Source organism: Danio rerio, chromosome 3 (assembly GCF_049306965.1).
Source record: "Danio rerio strain Tuebingen ecotype United States chromosome 3, GRCz12tu, whole genome shotgun sequence".
Taxonomy (NCBI): Eukaryota; Metazoa; Chordata; class Actinopteri; order Cypriniformes; family Danionidae; genus Danio; species Danio rerio.
In genome coordinates, this window is record NC_133178.1 from 27,494,576 (window position 1) to 27,517,263 (window position 22,688).

Sequence of the window (22,688 nt, forward strand, 5' to 3'; positions counted from 1 at the left end):
TTGAAGCTATCCAAGAGTTGCTTATTTCACTGTGTTCCATGGGGAATGTGGTTACCTAATGATGCCTTTACCAAGTTCCTCAAAACTCATTGAGAGTGAAGTAAATCCTAACAGATGTTTCCAAAGCTGCTGGCGCACAATCATTCCCGGTCAATCCATTGCGCAACATATTCACACTGCTTTACACACAACCTGTTGGAAGTTTCCTCAGCGTGAAAACACTCTATAATTTCATTATGGGGTAGCTACAATTTAATTTGCGATGTTGTCAATGAATGTTAATGGCTGTTAATTGAATGACATCATCTAAACCACCAGGTTCTCTCATTTAACTTAATATAATACACCAGCTTTCATACATGTTTAAAGCACTAATTTCACTTGACCTTATGAAATTGCTAATAACTTTGACTGGAAGACAACACAATATGTGTATATGAAGAATTTAGATGCAAAAACCTCTAAATGCGGTCTGAAATTTTCCTCTAAAATTTGTATTTTTACTGGGCTCCTGTGTATGTTCAGTAAAATCACTTTAATGGCAAAGAATAAGTATTTTTCCTGGTCTTTAAAGTAAAATATCTTAACATAAACAAAGGAGGCTGAGAAAAAATTATAATTTTTGTTGGAAATTCCAGACAGCGCTCAAGAGGTTTTTGCATTCATATACTGTGTGCTACATGGAGTGACCAAACAGTTTTATGTCTGTTTGTGTCCATTATTTCTATATGTTTAACTCTGGTTTACTAATTAAAACGTTTCATACAAATTTTCAACGCTATAATTCCTTTATAATGTAAAAAAGGTACACCCTGAATTTACAACGGTGGCAAGAAGCTGATATTCATTTAAGCTACACATAAATCAAATTCAAACCACTTTAATGTGTAAGAGACAACTATCCTCAAAGTTTGAGAAACATAAAAACAGAATACACCGACGTTTAGAAAAAGTAAACGCTAAAAACAACGCATTGTAATGAAGAAAACGGTTAGAATTCGCTATGAAATTTGAATTTTAACGGACTCCACGAATTCTCACCTCCTCCATGGATATTCTCCTCACATGAGTACCAGATCCCCGTGTGGAAATGCCTGAAGAGAAAGCGATCGTCGCCTGTTTCCCAGCTATAGTGAACTTTGCTGGGGTCTGTCTCGTTCACCCCATAGTCAATACAATTATGCCGTCTGTCCTTGCTGCAGTTGGGTTTAGGGACCCTCTGAGTCCCCTCGCACCAGTAGGTCGTGATGAACGCTGTCGTTGAGAATAAGAGTGCCAGAAGATTTAACCCCACAGACAGAAGAGCACGGCATTTTCGAGTGGTCTTCATAGTCTTAACACAAGTGCCTCTCACACTTGAACGAGTTCATTCAAAAAGGGCTGGAAAATCTGGATTGGTTTGAGGAAAGCGCAGCGGTTGCGCTCACCTTAAGTCTGCTCACCGGCCCGAAACGACAGCGACAGGTTCGATCTTCGCGCATAGGAAGTGAGGTGGATCCATTCGCTTGGAGACAGACGTGACTCAAGTAAGAAAGATCTCTGAAGCATCTTTGAGGCAGACACTGACGCTGCCAACTGTTGTGATCTCTCTCTCTCTCTCTCTCGCTTTCTCACTCACTCTTGCGCGCGCGTCTCCCTCTTTTATAATTTCTTGCCTTGCTGTCTCGTACAAGTATCCTTAATATGGCTTTCGTGATTTATTTTTTGGTTACGGTTCTATTTTGTAAACCTAGTTATTTTGACAGCTCTAAAATATAGACCTATTATTTTAACGTTTGATAAATCATGTATGGAAATTTAATAAACAGTGATTTTTTTTGCCTTTTCCATAACTTCTAAGTTTTCTATAAATAAAGAAAGTAAGTTAGTGAGTCCACTAGATACAATTGTATAGTTGCTTCGTTTAAAAACTCAGTTTTTATAATATAGCATTTGATTTAAATTAAAGTGCCTCATGGTGGCGCAGTGGGTAGCACAATCACCTCACAGCAAGAAGGTCGCTGGTTCAAGCCTCTGCTGCGGGTCAGTTGACATTTCTGCCTGGAGTTTGTATGTTCTCCCGATGTTGCCGTGGGTTTCCTCCTGGTGCTCCGGTTTCCCCCACAAGTCCAAAGACATGCCTCTAGGTGAATTAGGTAAGCTGAATTGTCCGTAGTGTATGTGTATAAATGAGTCTGTATAGATGTTTCCCCGTGATGGTTTGCAGCTGGAAGGGCATCCACTGCGTAAAACATGTGCTGGATAAGTTGCCGGTTCATTCTGCTGTGGCGACCCCTGATTAATAAAGGGACTAAGCAGCAAAAAATGAATAAATGAATTTAAAGTGTCAAATTTGTGCCCCCTTTTGTTTCATGTTGATTTCTTAATATAAATTGTTTGCAAAGTTTTAAAACCCATACTGTGTGATAAATTAAGTGTTTGTTACTCAACAAAACGAATAACTATGTACAGTAGATCTATAACATATTTGCATAATGCCAGCCTGAGGTATTAAAGCTGTCAGGGAACAGCTTGACCCTCAAATGCTTTTCTTGGTTTGTATTGTCAATACCCTGTGGAAAAAAAATAATAATAATGGTGAATGCAATTTTATTTTGGGTGAACTATCTATTTTTTAATAATCTAAATGTGATAATCTAAATTTAAGGCCATCATAACTGGAGCTGAAATTTAAATATACACTACCTGACAAAAGTCTTGTTGCCTATCCAAGTTTTAGGAACAATAAATAATAACTTGACTTCTAGTTGATCATTTGGTATTACGCTTATTTTACCAAAATAAAATATGATTATGCCTTAATTTTTAATTAATTAGGACAGTAAGGTCTGACTTTGCTTACACAAAAGTCTGGTCACTTAACAGAAATAATGTAAAGTATTATTATCAAATTAAAGAATATAAAGTCATGGTGCACTGGGAAATAAATGAAAACTGTGTATGACTCTCATGAGCTTGAACAACTGCAACCATACCTCTCTGCAATGACTCATATAACTTTTCAATAAAGTCTTCTGGAATGGCAAAGAAAGTCTTCTTGCAGGACTCCCAAAGATCATCCAGATTCTTTGGATTCATCTTCAATGCAGGAACTTTGATGTAATAATAATACTTTACATTATTTATGTTAAGTGACCAGACTTTTGTGTAATCCTGCTGAAGAATTTCCCCTTACCTGTGGTTTGTAATGTAACAGGCAGCACAAATTTCTTGATACCTCAGGCCCATGATGTTTCCACTCTGCTGATCTCTTGCACGCCTCCATATTGAATGTAAGCCTAAACCATGATTTTTCCTTCACCAAACTTGACTGATTTCTGTGAGGATATTTGGGTCCATGTGGGTTCCAATAGGTCTTCTGCAGTACACTGTCAGAAAAAATGTGCAAAATTTGTACCTTTTGGGGTACAATCGCTTGTCACTGGGGCAGTACCCTCAAGGGTACACCTGTTGTACCCTTTCACATGGGTACATATTTGTACCCTAGCAGTATGTACCTTAATGGGTCAAATATGTACCTCTGCTGACTAATTTGTACCTTACTTGGGCTATGGTACAATAATGTACCTTTAAAAAAGGTACAATTTCTCCTCCATAGGGATGAATTTTGTACTCTTTCATTTCAGATTTGTACTCCATACACAATAAATTTCATTTATCACATTTATTAAACATATTAAATATCAACATTTTTACAGGATGAATGTTTAAACATTACATCATTTTAAAAGAATAAAAAGCAATATTTTTCCATGAGTACAAACTGCACGATAATTGTACTTTTATACCTGTAACATTTTATCACAAACACACATTGAAAGATTCAAAACAATAACATTGTCACCTTTTTAGAAGATGAAAGTTTTAAACTATCACAAAGTCATACCAGATGCATAAAATTAAAAAAATAGCTGCTTAAACATTTTAAAACATTTTATGAAACAGCAAAAAAAACTTAATATTATTTTTTTAACATCAGTGCATCCCATTTCACTGAGCATTTTTACCAATGTAACAAAGTAATTTTTCTAAAACAACAGTAGACCTAATAAAGTACATTTTTGCTAGTGCACTGCACTCTACATTTTCTAAAAGCATCAAGAATCTCAAAGCAATCTTTTTCCATACAGTACATTGAAACATGTCACTTAAAGTATACCTTTAATCATTTTAGATCTCAAAAACACTTTTGATCAAACAGTTTTACACATTTGATTTGAAATTTCTAAACATTCTTAAGAAACAGTTTATCAGCAGAGTATGTTTCAAGAGCCTGAAAGTCCGTCTGTCTTGGTTTATAACACCCCATTCAAAGTCAAACTCTTACTGTATTTGCATGGAAATATGAATCATACAATAGCAGAATTAAAAACTTGCTACACAGAAACCAGTGCAGTATTGACATTTAAAATGTATTTCATTAGGAAAGTGTCATTTCTTCTCCATTAGCGGTCTCACATGCACACGAAAACAGATAAATTTGAACACCTGAATGTGTCAATCCAAGGATGTTGGGCGGAGAAAAGTCTTAGCATTGTTTCATCTTGTGCTTCTCAGTTGATTTGGGCAATGTTATTGAAATGTCTATAGCTGCTAGTCTTAAAATACTGATGCACAGACTCGAAACGCACGCATCAAAGTAAATGCAAAGATCCAAGCATTGCTGTTTAAAGCAGACACCGCAATACAAGTTCTCTTGGACAGCTGCACTGATTTTTCTTGTAATTTTGGATCTCCATCTTCACATCGTTGCTGTTGTTCAAATTCAAAGTGTTGCTCCATCTTGGGGAGTTGCTGATGTTCATTCTTTGCATTCTTTATGTAGCGTGGATAAGCCAAGTTGAAAACACAGTAAACAGCGAAGGATGTAATAATGCCTTTAAAACTGACTTTCAGCCATCTGTAGAGTTGGGTATGGAGCATCATCATCATCCCACTGTGAAAAGAAAAAGTAAAGGACATCAATAAACAATGTAAAATCTGTCAGAACTGCATAACATCTATCAGAGTATTACAAAGTGTTTAACCAACAGTACCCAAACTTCTCCCAGTGTAACTACTGTAAGCAATCAACTTTCTCTTTAAGAATATGGGGGAGCAGAATTAGAGCTGCACGAAAGTCTGAATCTATTGCAAAATAAAATCCATCCATTTATTTTAATTTCGGCTTAGTCCCTTTATTAATCTGGGGTCGCCACAGCGGAATGAACCGCCAACATATCCAGCATGCATTTTACACAGCGGATGCCCTTCTAGCTGCAACCCATCACTGGAAAACACCCATACACACTTATTCACACACTATGGCCATATTAGCTTACCCAATTCATCTGTACCGCATGTCTTTGGACTTGTCGAGGAAACCGGAGCACCCGGAGGAAACCCACGCCAACATGGGGAGAACATGCAAACTCCACACAGGAATGCCAACTGACCCAGCAGAGTCTCAAACCAGCAACCTTCTTGATGTGAGGCGATCGTGCTACCCACTGCACCACTGTGACACCCTGAAATAAAATAAAGACAAATAATGAAGTACTCTTAAATAATTTAATAATATAAAGGACCTGTTTTTAAAATAAAGAAAAAAATATTGGAATGTTTAGCAAATGCTGAATAAAAGATATTGATGTATTTTTATGAATTAACTTTTTTTAAAGAAAAACATTAAGGAATGTTCTGTATATAAAGGGTTTGTATATAAGGCCCATGAGTTTGAACATGCTAAATGCAGCTTGAAAAGGCACTTAATGATACCATCCAAGAAATAGGGGTTTGATCTAGCAGAATTATTATTATGTAAGTTTTATGGTAATACCTGTTAGATCATCTGCAAACTTCTATTCTCTTGCTTTTTTGTAGACTTTGGCCAGTGGAGATGCTTTTTTTCTTAATCAAGCTCAGGCACCTTTAGCACAAGCTGTCCTTGAAGCTCTGACTTGGTTGGAGATGGTTGATGAATGCATTCAGTCAGGTTCACCATGACTATAATAAATAAAAAGGAAATTAGTGATTCACTTTACCTAAAAACATTATCTAATATTCTTTGTTGCCATTTCCCTTTAGTTATCATTGTACAAATAGTTGTAAGCTTGAATGCACATATGTTCACCACAAAGCTTAAAAATTAAAAATTTATGACAATAGTCATAACATTTATAATAGTCATTTGATCCTACACTTTGGCTTATACTGACATTAAACTTTTCATTTAAACTGAGAACTGATTTAAAATGTGTGATCTCACTGACAAGGGTGTTTTTAATAAAGGGTCACACACCTTATTTCACTGGATACGCAGGACATTCGCATTACTCTTAAAAGATGATTCATCCTCACCAATTGCAGGAATCACCTATTGGATCAAATATAAGTGCAAAATAATGACAATCATAAAAATTCAAATATAACTTTAACACTTCACCTAACAGTTTCATAGAAAAAGGGAGATTAAATTTAAGACTGCACAATGAATTCCTGGGGAAAAAGTACACACACACACACACACATACATAAATATATATATATATATATATATATATATATATATATATATATATATATATATTATTATTATTAACAAACAGATGAAATACTAAATACTTACGTTATTACACTCTACTGCTTCCTCGTCCACTTCATTTTCTGAAAGAAAAAAAAATTATGATCGGTGTGAACTTGAGGTTAACAGCAAAAAAAAAAAAAAAAAGCTTTAAATTAGCAACTTAAAGGTTTTCGCACCTCGATCTGACACGACAGATGATTATGACTTTCTTGGACATGCATTTATAACGTTATTTAAATATGTAACGTTGCAAAATACAACTGCTATAAATGGACGTGGGTCGAGATATGCATAAACTAACGTTAAAGTTATATTGTTTCAGACATGAAGGCATTCACTTCACTCCTTTCCGGAGTAAACATGGACGTTAGCATGGACGTTAGCTTCCCAACACTGAGGAAATTCTGAGTTTATAAATAACGTATGCAATAAAGACTTAACCACATTATCCAAACAAAACTAAATGTGTTTGAACTGTTTCTCTAGACGTTTCACCGCTGTTTTGCCAGTGTCTCGAGCTCTGTCTCATGGCCAGGTTATGTGAAAAATCAAATTTTAATTTCTGGTCAACCTTAAATTACAAAAGGGTCCCCTCACGCGGCAGGTAACTCGACAGTAACGTTAATCTTAACTACATACACAAGGCAAAGTAACATCAAATATGAATTGAATATGACCCAACGGATATTTACAATACGTTATTTAACATTAAACTTACCAGCAAATGTCTGTGCTTTGTCTTCACGAGCGTATTCCAGCTTCTTTGCGTCCTTCAGGTCCATCCTCCGTCGATGCCGAGAAGAGCGTCAGAACAACAGTGCAACAGCTGGAGATTAACCGTCGCACGTAATCAGCTGGCATTATGAATGCACGGCGCGGGCAAGAATCCTATTGGACAACACGAATTCAAATCTGCTGGCTGCTAATGCTAAGTGAAAGTCAATGGACAATACCCCGCTGTGTAGACCCGCAAGTTTAAAAAAATATCATCTAATGTTTCACAAAATGTAGTTTTAAGAGTATTTCAGTCGAGAATGTAGTTGTTTTAAACTCGAATCGGCAGTTTATTTAAAAAGACAGCGCTTCTTTGACAATGTGCTTCAGTGAAAGCGGACTCTGTCAGCGGGAGCTTTATGATTCTCTCCCCCGCCGACAGCAGCATTTACTTCGGCCAGTCAATCTCGCATCTGCCGCTGGATTCAATCTCCCTCTTGTAGTTAAGACACGATATTTAATACATTTTGTGTATATCTAACGGCCAGTTTTTGGTCTTTTAAATCTATTATTTGTTCTCAGCTGTATTATTTTGGCAGTATTATTCTTTTACGTTTTAAAATAGTTTTATTAATTTATTTATTAATGCTACAAGGTTGCACTCTGTCTTTGTTTACCAAGCTGGTTACCTTTAATTAGGGGCCAAGCACCGTAGGTGCGTAGGCACCTATTGCTTTCGTTAGTGTTCTTATTATTATTATTATTATTATTATTATTATTATTATTATTCTTCTTCTTCTTCCGTTTCTTCCGCCGGATTTGAATGGCAGCCCATATAGGCGTATGCGGGAAAGTTGTATAATTTGGCACAATGATAGAGGCCAGTATTAACATTAATCAGGCCAATTATGAAGTCTCAAAATCAAACTCTCTAGCGCCACCACTTGTCCAAACTTTCACGTATGTTTATCATCATAACTTTTGAACCAAATGGGCTACAATCAAAATTCTTTTTTCCTCTGATTCCTTGGCTCAGTCCGATTCAAATCCACCCTATGACGTCATTTTCCGTCATGAATTTTTTCGCGCTATTTTAAATTTTTCGAAAAACCTATTTGATCGAACTCGTCCTAGGCCGTGTCTCCGATTTTCACCAAAATTGAATCACATGATCTACAGACCATGCCAACCAAAAGTTATGGAATTCAAGTTGATTAGACCAACCGTTTTCGTTTAACTTGCGAACTAATTTAACGTAGAACTTGCGAAAATGGACTTGAGGCGATATCTCTGTAACGCATTCACCGATTCACACCAAACTTGGTGTGTGTTATGACAACTAGGGTCTAAGGTTAATTGCGGAGTTTCGGCGCACTGCCCTCTAGTGGTCCGGAGATATTAAAAACTTGCTTTTTGGCTTAAAACGTCTCAACCTTTCGTCCGAAACTCATGAAACTGGTCTCATTACATCCGGCAGAGCATGCCGAGTCGAATGATGTCTGATTTTCACAGGTCAGCCATTTTGGGCGTCGCCCATTTCGATTTTTGGCCAAAAATGCTATATTTTACCAACACATTCACATATCATTACAAAACATGGCATGCATCTTCAACCCCATGCCCTGAAAGTACTCAAAAACGTCTGGAGCAGCGCCACCTTATGGCCAATAGTGCTTGGCCCCTTAATTGCTGCTTGCAGCTATATTTATTATTATTATTAGGGGCCAAGCACCGTAGGTGCGTAGGCACCTATTGCTTTCGTTAGTGTTCTTATTAGGGGCCAAGCACCGTAGGTGCGTAGGCACCTATTGCTTTCGTTAGTGTTCTTATTATTATTATTATTATTATTATTATTATTATTCTTCTTCTTCTTCCGTTTCTTCCGCCGGATTTGAATGGCAGCCCATATAGGCGTATGCGGGAAAGTTGTATAATTTGGCACAATGATAGAGGCCAGTATTAACATTAATCAGGCCAATTATGAAGTCTCAAAATCAAACTCTCTAGCGCCACCACTTGTCCAAACTTTCACGTATGTTTATCATCATAACTTTTGAACCGAATGGGCTACAATCAAAATTCTTTTTTCCTCTGATTCCTTGGCTCAGTCCAATTCAAACGCACCCTATGACGTCATTTTCCGTCATGACTTTTTTCGCGCTATTTTAAATTTTTCGCAAAACCTATTTGATCGAACTCGTCCTAGGCCGTGTCTCCGATTTTCACCAAAATTTAATCAAATGATCTACAGACCATGCCAACCAAAAGTTATGGAATTCAAGTTGATTAGACCAACCGTTTTCGTTTACTTGCGAACTAATTTACCGTAGAACTTGCGAAAATGGACTTGAGGCGATATCTCTGTAATGCATTCACCGATTCACACCAAACTTGGTGTGTGTTATGACAACTAGGGTCTAAGGTTAATTGCGGAGTTTCGGCGCACTGCCCCCTAGTGGTCCGGAGATACTAAAAACTTGCTTTTTGGCTTATAACGTCTCAACCTTTCGTCCGAAACTCATGAAACTGGTGTCATTACATCCGGCAGAGCATGCCGAGTCGAATGTTGTCTGATTTTCACAGGTCAGCCATTTTGGGCGTCGCCCATTTCGATTTTTGGCCAAAAATGCTATATTTTACCAACACATTCACATATCATTACAAAAATGGTATGCATCTTCAACCCCATGCCCTGAAAGTACTCAAAAATGTCTGGAGCAGCGCCACCTTATGGCCAATAGTGCTTGGCCCCTTAATTGCTGCTTGCAGCTATATTTATTATTATTAGGGGCCAAGCACCGTAGGTGCGTAGGCACCTATTGCTTTCGTTAGTGTTCTTATTATTATTATTATTATTATTCTTCTTCCGTTTCTTCCGCCGGATTTGAATGGCAGCCCATATAGGCGTATGCGGGAAAGTTGTATAATTTGGCACAATGATAGAGGACAGTATTAACATTAATCAGCCCAAACATGAAGTCTCAAAATCAAACTCTCTAGCGCCACCACTTGTCCAAACTTTCACATACGTTTATCATCATAACTTTTGAACCGAATGGGCTACAATCAAATTTCTTTTTTTCTCTGATTCCTTGGCTCAGTCCGATTCAAACCCACCCTATGACGTCATTTTCCGTCATGAATTTTTTCGCGCTATTTTAAATTTTTCGAAAAACCTATTTGATCGAACTCGTCCTAGGGCGTTCCTCCGATTTTCACCAAAATTGAATCACATGATCTACAGACCATGCCAACCAAAAGTTATGGAATTCAAGTTGATTTGACCAACCGTTTTCGTTTAACTTGCGATCAAATTTAACGAAGGACTTGCGAAAATGGACTTGAGACGATATCTCCGTAACGCATTCACCGATTCACACCAAACTTGGTATGTGTTATGACAACTAGGGTCTGAGGTTACAGGCAGAGTTTCGGCGCACTGCCCCCTAGTGGTCCGGAGATACAAAAAACTTGCTTTTTGGCTTATAACATCTCAACCTTTCGTCCGAAACTCATAAAACTGGTCTCATTACATCCGGCAGAGCATGTCGAGTCGAATGATGTCTGATTTTCACAGGTCAGCCATTTTGGGCGTCGCCCATTTCGATTTTTGGCCAAAAATGCTATATTTTACCAACATATTCACATATTATTACAAAACATGGTAAACATCTGGCACATTGATAGAGGACCGTATTAACAATAATCATACCAGATATGAAGTCTCAAAATCAAACTCTTTAGCGCCACCACTTGTCCAAATGTTCATGTATGTTTATCATGGTAACTTTTGAACCAAATGGGCTACAATCAAAATTCTTTTTTCCCCTGATTCCTTGGTTCAGTCCGATTCAAACGCACCCTATGACGCCATTTTCCGTCATGAATTTTTTCGCGCTATTTAAAATTATTCGAAAAACCTAGTTGATCGAACTCGTCCTAGGCAGTTTCTCCGATTATCACCAAAATTGAATCACATGATCTACAGACCATGCCAACCAAAAGTTATGGAATTCAAGTTGATTTGACCAACCGTTTTCGTTTAACTTGCAATCAAATTTAACGTAGAACTTGCGAAAATGGACTTGAGGCGATATCTCTGTAACGCATTCACCGATTCACACCAAACTTGGTGTGTGTTATGACAACTAGGGTCTAAGGTTAATTGCGGAGTTTCGGCGCACTGCCCCCTAGTGGTCCGGAGATACTAAAAACTTGCTTTTTGGCTTATAACGTCTCAACCTTTCGTCCGAAACTCATGAAACTGGTCTCATTACATCCGGCAGAGCATGCAGAGTCGAATGTTGCTGATTTTCACAGGTCAGCCATTTTCGGCGTCGCCCATTTCGATTTTTGGCCTAAAATGCTATATTTTACCAACACATTCACATATCATTACAAAACATGGTATGCATCTTCAACCCCATGCCCTGAAAGTACTCAAAAACGTCTGGAGCAGCGCCACCTTATGGCCAATAGTGCTTGGCCCCTTAATTGCTGCTTGCAGCTATATTTATTATTATTCTTCTTCTTCTTCTTCCGTTTCTTCCGCCGGATTTGAATGGCAGCCCATATAGGCGTATGCGGGAAAGTTGTATAATTTGGCACAATGATAGAGGCCAGTATTAACATTAATCAGGCCAATTATGAAGTCTCAAAATCAAACTCTCTAGCGCCACCACTTGTCCAAACTTTCACATATGTTTATCATCATAACTTTTGAACCGAATGGGCTACGGTCAAAATTCTTTTTACCTCTGATTCCTTGGCTCAGTCCGATTCAAACCCACTCTATGACGTCATTTTCCGTCATGAATTTTTTCGCGCTATTTTAAATTTTTCGAAAAACCTATTTGATCGAACTCGTCCTAGGCCGTGTCTCCGATTTTCACCAAAATTGAATCACATGATCTACAGACCATGCCAACCTAAAGTTATGGAATTCAAGTTGATTTGACCAACCGTTTTTGTTTAACTTGCGAACTAAAATAACGAAGAACTTGCGAAAATGGACTTGAGGCGATATCTCTGTAACGCATTCACCGATTCACACCAAACTTGGTGAGTGTTATGACAACTAGGGTCTAAGGTTAATTGCGGAGTTTCGGCGCACTGCCCCCTAGTGGTCCGGAGATACTAAAAACTTGCTTTTTGGCTTATAACGTCTCAACCTTTCGTCCGAAACTCATGAAACTGGTCTCATTACATCCGGCAGAGCATGCCGAGTCGAATGATGTCTGATTTTCACAGGTCAGGCATTTTGGGCGTCGCCCATTTCGATTTTTGGCCAAAAATGCTATATTTTACCAACACATTCACATATCATTAAAAAACATGGTATGCATCTTCAACCCCATGCCCTGAAAGTACTCAAAAACGTCTGGAGCAGCGCCACCTTATGGCCAATAGTGCTTGGCCCCTTAATTGCTGCTTGCAGCTATATTTATTATTATTATTCTTCTTCTTCTTCCGTTTCTTCCGCCGGATTTGAATGGCAGCCCATATAGGCGTATGCGGGAAAGTTGTATAATTTGGCACAATGATAGAGGCCAGTATTAACATTAATCAGGCCAATTATGAAGTCTCAAAATCAAACTCTCTAGCGCCACCACTTGTCCAAACTTTCACGTATGTTTATCATCATAACTTTTGAACCGAATGGGCTACAATCAAAATTCTTTTTTCCTCTGATTCCTTGGCTCAGTCCGATTCAAACGCACCCTATGACGTCATTTTCCGTCATGAATTTTTTCGCGCTATTTTAAATTTTTCGAAAAACCTATTTGATCGAACTCGTCCTAGGCCGTTTCTCCGATTTTCACCAAAATTGAATCACATGATCTACAGACCAAGGCAACCAAAAGTTATGGAATTCAAGTTGATTAGACCAACCGTTTTCGTTTAACTTGCAAACTAATTTAACGTAGAACTTGCGAAAATGGACTTGAGGCAATATCTCTGTAACGCATTCACCGATTCACACCAAACTTGGTGTGTGTTATGACAACTTGGGTCTAAGGTTAATTGCAGAGTTTCGGCGCACTGCCCCCTAGTGGTCCGGAGATACAAAAAACTTGCTTTTTGGCTTATAGCGTCTCAACCTTTCGTCCGAAACTCATGAAACTGGTCTCATTACATCCGGCAGAGCATGCCAAGTCGAATGATGTCTGATTTTCACAGGTCAGCCATTTTGGGCGTCGCCCGTTTCGATTTTTGGCCAAAAATGCTATATTTTACCAACACATTCACATATCATTACAAAACATGGTATGCATCTTCAACCCCATGCCCTGAAAGTACTCAAAAACGTCTGGAGCAGCGCCACCTTATGGCCAATAGTGCTTGGCCCCTTAATTGCTGCTTGCAGCTATATTTAGGGGCCAAGCACCGTAGGTGCGTAGGCACCTATTGCTTTCGTTAGTGTTCTTATTATTATTAGGGGCCAAGCACCGTAGGTGCGTAGGCACCTATTGCTTTCGTTAGTGTTCTTATTATTATTATTATTATTCTTCTTCCGTTTCTTCCGCCGGATTTGAATGGCAGCCCATATAGGCGTATGCGGGAAAGTTGTATAATTTGGCACAATGATAGAGGCCAGTATTAACATTAATCAGGCCAAATATGAAGTCTCAAAATCAAACTCTCTAGCGCCACCACTTGTCCAAACTTTCACATACGTTTATCATCATAACTTTTGAACCGAATGGGCTACAATCAAAATTCTTTTTTCCTCTGATTCCTTGGCTCAGTCCGATTCAAACCCACCCTATGACGTCATTTTCCGTCATGAATTTTTTCGCGCTATTTTAAATTTTTCAAAAAACCTATTTGATCGAACTCGTCCTAGGCCGTGTCTCCGATTTTCACCCAAATTGAATCACATGATCTACAGACCATGCCAACCAAAAGTTATGGAATTCAAGTTAATTAGACCAACCGTTTTCGTTTAACTTGCGAACTAATTTAACGTAGAACTTGCGAAAATGGACTCGAGGCGATATCTTTGTAACGCATTCACCGATTCACACCAAACTTGGTGGGTGTTATGACAACTAGGGTCTAAGGTTAATTGCGGAGTTTCGGCGCACTGCCCCCTAGTGGTCCGGAGATACTAAAAACTTGCTTTTTGGCTTATAACGTCTCAACCTTTCGTCCGAAACTCATGAAACTGGTCTCATTACATCCGGCAGAGCATGCCGAGTCGAATGATGTCTGATTTTCACAGGTCAGCCATTTTGGGCGTCGCCCATTTTGATTTTTGGCCAAAAATGCTATATTTTACCAACACATTCACATATCATTGCAAAACATGGTATGCATCTTCAACCCCATGCCCTGAAAGTACTCAAAAACGTCTGGAGCAGCGCCACCTTATGGCCAATAGTGCTTGGCCCCTTAATTGCTGCTTGCAGCTATATTTATTATTATTCTTCTTCCGTTTCTTCCGCCGGATTTGAATGGCAGCCCATATAGGCGTATGCGGGAAAGTTGTATAATTTGGCACAATGATAGAGGACAGTATTAACATTAATCAGACCAAACATGAAGTCTCAAAATCAAACTCTCTAGCGCCACCACTTGTCCAAACTTTCACATACGTTTATCATCATAACTTTTGAACCGAATGGGCTACAATCAAAATTCTTTTTTTCTCTGATTCCTTGGCTCAGTCCGATTCAAATGCACCCTATGACGTCATTTTCCGTCATGAATTTTTTCGCGCTATTTTAAATTTTTCGAAAAACCTATTTGATCGAACTCGTCCTAGGCCATTTCTCCGATTTTCACCAAAATTGAATCACATGATCTACAGACTATGCCAACCAAAAGTTATGGAATTCAAGTTGATTTGACCAACCGTTTTCGTTTAACTTGCGATCAAATTTAACGAAGGACTTGCGAAAATGGACTTGAGACGATATCTCCGTAACGCATTCACCGATTCACACCAAACTTGGTGTGTGTTATGACAACTAGGGTCTGAGGTTACAGGCAGAGTTTCGGCGCACTGCCCCCTAGTGGTCCGGAGATATAAAAAACTTGCTTTTTGGCTTATAACATCTCAACCTTTCGTCCGAAACTCATAAAACTGGTCTCATTACATCCGGCAGAGCATGTCGAGTCAAATGATGTCTGATTTTCACAGGTCAGCCATTTTGGGCGTCGCCCATTTTGATTTTAGGCCAAAAATGCTATATTTTACCAACATATTCACATATTATTACAAAACATGGTATGCATCTGGCACAATGATAGAGGCCAGTATTAACATTAATCAGGCCAAATATGAAGTCTCAAAATCAAACTCTCTAGCGCCACCACTTGTCCAAACTTTCACATACATTTATCATCATAACTTTTGAACCGAATGGGCTACAATCAAAATTCTTTTTTCCTCTGATTCCTTGGCTCAGTCCGATTCAAACCCACCCTATGACGTCATTTTCCGTCATGAATTTTTTCGCGCTATTTTAAATTTTTCGAAAAACCTATTTGATCGAACTCGTCCTAGGCCGTGTCTCCGATTTTTACCAAAATTGAATCACATGATCTACAGACCATGCCAACCAAAAGTTATGGAATTCAAGTTGATTAGACCAACCGTTTTCGTTTAACTTGCGAAATAATTTAACGTAGAACTTGCGAAAATGGACTTGAGGCGATATCTCTGTAACGCATTCACCGATTCACACCAAACTTGGTGTGTGTTATGACAACTAGGGTCTAAGGTTAATTGCGGAGTTTCGGCGCACTGCCCTCTAGTGGTCCGGAGATACTAAAAACTTGCTTTTTGGCTTATAACGTCTCAACCTTTTGTCCGAAACTCATGAAACTGGTCTCATTACATCCGGCAGAGCATGCCGAGTCGAATGATGTCTGATTTTCACAGGTCAGCCATTTTGGGTGTCGCCCATTTCGATTTTTGGCCAAAAATGCTATATTTTACCAACACATTCACATATCATTACAAAACATGGTATGCATCTTCAACCCCATGCCCTGAAAGTACTCAAAAACGTCTGGAGCAGCGCCACCTTATGGCCAATAGTGCTTGGCCCCTTAATTGCTGCTTGCAGCTATATTTCCTATTGTATTCATCTACTTTATACTTGTATGTCCATTCTAGTAGTTTATTAAATCTGATAATCAAAGAAAGGTCTGTGTATAATTAGCCATTTCACTTTACATTTAGGGGGATTTATGTCAACATTTTCTTAAATCAAAAATATTAATTTATAATATTTATAAGGCCATGTTTTATATAATTAAATAATTTAATTTATAATGTACAGTTTTTGTGTGTGCATTTCTTCCAAATAACCAACAACTCATGCCAAATTTAGGACCATTTCATACACGTTGACTTGCTCCTTTTTCACACAAGTGATTGTACCTTTCTTTGGGCCTTAAATGGCCCAAACATGGACCATTTGACAGTTGGGAACATATTTGTACCTTTTTTACCCTTAAATAGTACATATAAGTATCTTAGGGTGCTACTTTGAACCATTGAGGGTACAACTTCACCATTTGTACCCCAAGTGTTTACAAATGTACCCCAACCGTACCCTTTTTTCTGACAGTGTATTTGTGATGATTGGGATGCAGTTCAGCAGACGATTCATCAGAAAAATCTACCTTCTGCCACTTTTCCAAATGATCAACTAAATGTCAAGTTATTATGTGTTGCTCACAACTAGAATCGACGACAAGAGTTTTTTCAGGTAGTGTATTAATGACCTTTGTTTGTTTTATTCATATACAGAAGTGTTTTATCTAAACTAAATTGCAATTTTAACCTGCAAGAGCTTTGAATCTATGGATTTATTTTACAGGATTAATGTGTATGTTTACAGCATATCAAAAATCAGCTTTTATTGATTTATACACAGACCTCTGTCTTAGACAGACCGCTCACAATGAGAATTCATCTCATAATTTTATGGTCCCTCCTCAATCAATAAATGGTGAATGAGCTGCGCTCTGCTAAAGGGTGAAATATCTCACTGAGAACAGTCTTGTCTAGTGAACATTATGTTGTAGCATTATTTTGTAATCTATACAAGAGAAATCAAATTTCCTATCTGGAAATAAACCTGTCATAACTGTAATTCTTAAGACATGAAGGACCTTGCAATTATGAACAGAGATGCCATGGTAGCAATAAAAATAGGCTGTTATTTAAAGCTATAAACTTCTTTTACCACATCAAGGGTGTGCGTGTGTGTGTATTCAATGATTACACGGGTTAAAGCTTCTAATATGGTCATTTCCATTAGGATGGAGAGCATGGCCCAGCTGTCAGCTAATGTCTTCTTAGTGGCACAAGGTTACAAAGCCTGACCCTGCGCAGTCAACTTGACATTCATGAAAGTATTCTCATCATAATGAAATAGCATTTCTACCCCACACACATTTACTGCAAGACTTGGAACTCGTATTTCTGTCATCCTACCCAAGTGCTCCTTAATCACTGGCATACAACAATGCATTGTGTGTCTGTCTTGAGATTTCTGAGTACAAAACAAAACTCTTGCCATTGTTTATTTCCCCATATTTATACCTGCACTGAGATGAGATGGGGGGAAAAAACAAAGGAGCCTTTCTTGATAAGCCATAGCAAATTGAGCTTAACACGCTGACAAACAGGCAGGTGGTTGCGTCGCTTCTCAGACTGTCATTTCGCATTAAATTTTGCTCAGTCATGCCTTCAGATCCCACTAAAACAAACTCAGCAAACAAGATCAGCAGTACACAAGGGATGCTCTGCGGCTTCACTAGATACAATGTGACATTGACATCTGCTATTCTGACCATGGAGCTTGTCAACTAATTCTGACCTCTTCGGAATCATTTTGCAGCTTAATAAAATCAGGCTGTGTCTTGATCTCTGTCAGGGCATTCATTCAACCCATTCCATTTTGGTTTGCTGACTTAATATTGCCGCAAACCATACTGTCTAGACTGCGATATTATGTAAGACCATGTCACCTCCAGTAAAGTCCCTTCCTTTTGAGTCTCGATTTGAGCAAAAACGGCCGATGAAATGCTGTTTGCTCTGAAAGTAATCTAGGAATCCATTCCACAGCCTGGAATCATTTTCGAAATGACATTTCCATCAAATTTGAATGGCATAAACTAGGAAAGTCCATTATTTTGAGAGGTTAATGATATTTATGCAAATTGGAATGTGATGGATTTGGACAAAAGGACGATAACATGGTTGTGTGTAGAGGCCTGAAACTCGAAGATCAAACCAGAGTTAACTCTTCTAGATCAGAAAGAGGCTTAAATTCATGTTTAACAAGCATATCCTATATTTGTTGTGATTTTTGCTGGAATTTTTCAGAAGTTTGGCCAGCAGAAAGTGTCAGACTTGTTTAACTCATGCTACATTATGCAGTCTCTTCAGTTTGTTAAAAGGTGGGGAAGTCTCATTCATATTCTGTTCATACAAATGCAGACTTTCTCCCCAGGTAGTTCCCAGAATTACTGTGATTAACCTAACAGCATGATCAGACAGCTCTTTTCCTCCTCTCATCTCCTCATTCCTGACCATTAATGCATTAATGACTCTTGAACTCAGACACAAACTGTTAAGTTCACTCTCTGAGACAGTCACCTTGAATCTGTATGCGTCACAAGGTTGTGATGGGCTAGCAGAGATCTGTGACACTTCTACATTTTATATCAGTTTAAATTTCCTCACTTTTGTGCCAGTCTGTAATAGAAAGACCTAGTTTGCTAAGGTCTTTATCACACAATCATATTTTAGTTTTTTCATGAACATTTCTAATCCAGAAATAACCTATTCTTTTTTTTTTTTTTTCGATTTTAGCTCTTTAAATCACAATGTTTGGTATTCAAACTTGGCTGTGTGTTTGTTTTCGAAATAAATGTGTAATGAATATAACCATATAATAATTTAGGATAATAAATTATTTATACAAAATAAAAATTAATTATTCACATAATTGCTTGTGCAAAAAATGTGTATATATAAATATATATATATATATATATATATATATATATATATATATATATATATATATATATRTGTGTGTGTGTGTGTGTGTGTGTGTGTGTGTGTGTGTGTGTGTGTGTGTGTGTGTGTGTGTGTATACATATATATACATATATACAATAGTTCTGTCTGGTTCTCAAATCTGATTGGCTGATATCCGTGTGATATTCTGCAATATCAGAACTCCTACAACCTCTTTACCCTTTGTGTATTACTCCGCCCACATACAGCCAGTAAAAAGCAGACACTACAGATCTAAAGTTTAAAAGATGCTTGCTCAACTGTTTAACTGTCAGCTTATAATTTGAATCCGGAAGAAAGTAGTTCCTCATACAAAAGGGTTTTTGAGACTCTCCATATATTGCTCATATATATATACATATATATATATATATATATATATATATATATATATATATATATATATATATATATATATATATATATATATATATATATATGCTGTTGTTATGGGAAAAAAATGTATAAATGTATAAATCAGTTTCAATACTGTTTAGAAGGTGCAAACATCAACCCCAACTCATTACAGATACGTACCTAGGTGTACATTTTTGGGTACTGCAAAATGCATAACTGGGAGTACGTCTTTCTCTCACGCATCCTCTTCTTGCATAAATCCACTAGAGGGCACAATATACACTTCAGCTGACTAGGTTAGCTTGCTGTCGACTGACTGACCAACTAAACCCAACCGATGAAGAATTAACAACCTAGAAGAAGAATTACAGTCGCGACAATGTTATTTCACCTGATTTTCAGTCTGTTGTTTATTTATTTATTTGCTTTTGTTTTACCTGGTGTCTGGAACCATTCTGCACCGTACTTGAACTTCGTTGTCGCGGTCAACTCAGCTCTATATCCCAAGTCCATCAGAGTATGCAGCGAGCTACTGGGCAAACTGGTAACACCAAAATAGCCATCCGTACAGAGCAGTTAGTTGGTAGCACTAAAAAGAACAGAAGCCATCGGTGGCGTCACACCCCCCTTTAGAATTCATTTTAAAGACAAAATGCAGCCATACAGACATCTGGCTACATAATTCGCACTCTCCAGAAATGTAAACAGTGGTACATATGCACAATGAGCCTGTGTTGGTAAAAACAGTAACTGACAACATTGCATTTATAAATCTGTTCATGTAATTCTCTACTTAATAGTAAAACATTGAACCAGCTATGCCAAGATTTGTGGGTTTAATTGCCAGGGAAAGCTAGAACAGCTAAGTAGTTGTACATTCAATGCAATGTATGTAATTTTGGATAAAATGCTAATGATTGCCATAAATGTTTATGTTAGTGGTGTGACACACCAATCAGGATTATATCCGATCAGGATTTTTGCAGCTGATATGGAGTACCCATTCCTTGTCATGGTGATCGGCTGAGTAAAGATTCTCATGCTTCAAGCTTTAAATTATTTTGCCATTGAATTAAGCACATTTGCCCTCTTAGTATGACACTTAAGCAGAGATCTCTCCTTAGCAGGGATTCCCAAACTTTTTCTTATGAAGGGCCAAAAACCAAAGGTGATTGAGGCTAGTGGTCCGAAGGTAAATATAATTGCCATATATGTAATATCCTTATTTATTTGATAGTATTTAAAAACAACTAGAAATCATTGCTTTTTTTTAACACTATTTTTTGCCTTGATTTGCTCGCTGATGTCTTTATCATAGTCATCTATCCAACGAGTGACAACTCTTTTACAACATTTAATTTCAGTTTGCTTTTTTGTAGTTCAGCAATAAAACAAACAAACAAAAAGGTTATTTCAAATTAGAAATGACGATCTCTTTTAAAGGCGTTCACCTCAACTCTCTCTATAATTCTCACTCTCTTCTCAAATGGGATGGTGGGCCAAATTAAAGGTTACAATGGGCCAACTTTAGCCCGCAGGTCCTACTTTGGGCATCTCAGCCTAGATTTATTCTCAAGAGAATGATTAAGGATGTTGCATGTAATCCCTTAAACACGTCTCCTACAACCATTTAATGTGGACATGTCATGGTCAGAATATAATACATTAAACAGATTAAAAATAAACGGTAAGAAAAATTACTAATGCGATTTGAAAATGTAAATGATGGAAGAAAAACTCAACATGTCTTAATGAAGGAAAAGTTTGGAGCACATACTTGATGCATGAGAAGTTAAAATGCACACCTATAAATCTTCCTTTTCTTGTAAACTCGAAAACAAGCACTTGCAGTCAGTTCATGAGATCGGACAGATTGGTGAGTATCAAGTTATGAAATATGATTATCGGCCGATACCGATCTCTGGCCGATCAATCATACCTCTTAAATATATTTGTTTTTGCTGTATAAGAGCAAAATCACTCTTGCTTCTGTAAATATAAAATGGTTGTATTATTTTTATTTATTTTTTTTCTGTCACCTTACAGCTTCTTTGGGGAAAAAAGAACATTAAGCATTACAGCACAAAATAAATTTCATAAAATTGTCTGTACTGAAATGTGCTGTAAAATACTGTTAAGACTAGGCTATCAATCAAGACCTTTTATTAACAATTCCTTTTGGTGTACAGGAATAATTTAATTATTCTGTATTTTTATGAGAGCTTCATTTTTCTTTTTGTTGTCTTATGTAACAATGTTGCCATTTTCCAAGCCTTTTTTAAGTACTTTGGAGTTCTGAAAGTTCCAAAATTCTCATACTATATCAAACTGATCACTAAGGATCAACCCCGATTGGACCACAGCATTGCTCTGATATGAGAGTCGGTTAGCGGCTGAACGGTGGGTGTTTTTAATCTTGGATGAGAACAGCTGTTGGCCTGTCTTATCTCATAACCTCTGTAGGGGCAGAGAAAAAGGTGTTGACAGCTGCTTGTGTGTCATCTTTACACCTATACAGATGCCCAAAGTCAATGGCTCCAATTCATCTCAACACTCTCTTCCTTCTGCTTGTACTTGGTGTTTATTTCATTTTTGCATCATATGTTTACAACAGTTAATCCTGTCTTGATTTAAAAAAAAGCAAAGAAAATATCTTAGTCTGCGCATCACCCATATGGTGAAGGAAACCAGATTATAACATTATTTGAACACATAACACCACAGATGGACAAAGGAATCTATAGTCCAAGGGATGAAGTCTGTAAACAAACACTGTTTGCCCCTCGTAATTCTATTTTAAAGCATCTGTGAATGTCAACTGTTATGAGCGTGATGACTCAGCTTCGTAAACACTTCATATGGGAATCATATTGGTTTCGCAGATGAATGTGCATAAATTTCATCCCTCGTGATGTTTCAGGTGCACATGCCGTTCTTCATCCTCCTTTAATTAAAATCTTTTTAAGTATCACTACTGAAAAGTTCCTCGGGAGGATTTTGCAC

At 37.7% G+C, this 22,688-nt stretch overlaps 1 protein-coding gene and 2 long non-coding RNA genes across 4 annotated transcripts in view; 1 reads left to right on the forward strand and 2 right to left on the reverse strand.

Moving 5' to 3' along the window:
- The window catches only part of gsg1l (gsg1-like), a 74,848-nt gene extending 72,296 nt beyond the window's left edge, over positions 1 to 2,552 (reverse strand). Inside the window, exon 1 of one of the 2 annotated variants that reach the window (XM_073943510.1) lies at positions 1,042 to 2,552. In XM_073943510.1, coding sequence (XP_073799611.1) covers positions 1,042 to 1,330 — 289 coding nt within the window. In that variant the 5' untranslated portion in view covers positions 1,331 to 2,552. 2 annotated transcript variants of the gene reach the window in all.
- Positions 1,013 to 22,688, forward strand: part of LOC141381210 (uncharacterized) — a 34,215-nt gene continuing 12,539 nt past the window's right edge. The window contains exons 1-2 of the long non-coding RNA XR_012401018.1: positions 1,013 to 1,526; positions 16,864 to 17,004. This is a non-coding gene — a long non-coding RNA (uncharacterized lncRNA). The remainder of the gene's footprint in view (positions 1,527 to 16,863; positions 17,005 to 22,688) is intronic.
- LOC101885432 (uncharacterized) lies at positions 3,650 to 7,400 on the reverse strand. The gene is made up of 6 exons (XR_223292.6): positions 7,284 to 7,400; positions 6,608 to 6,645; positions 6,281 to 6,355; positions 5,819 to 5,985; positions 5,322 to 5,507; positions 3,650 to 4,936 (listed from the first exon to the last, which is right to left on the reverse strand). It is a non-coding gene; the product is annotated as an uncharacterized lncRNA (long non-coding RNA).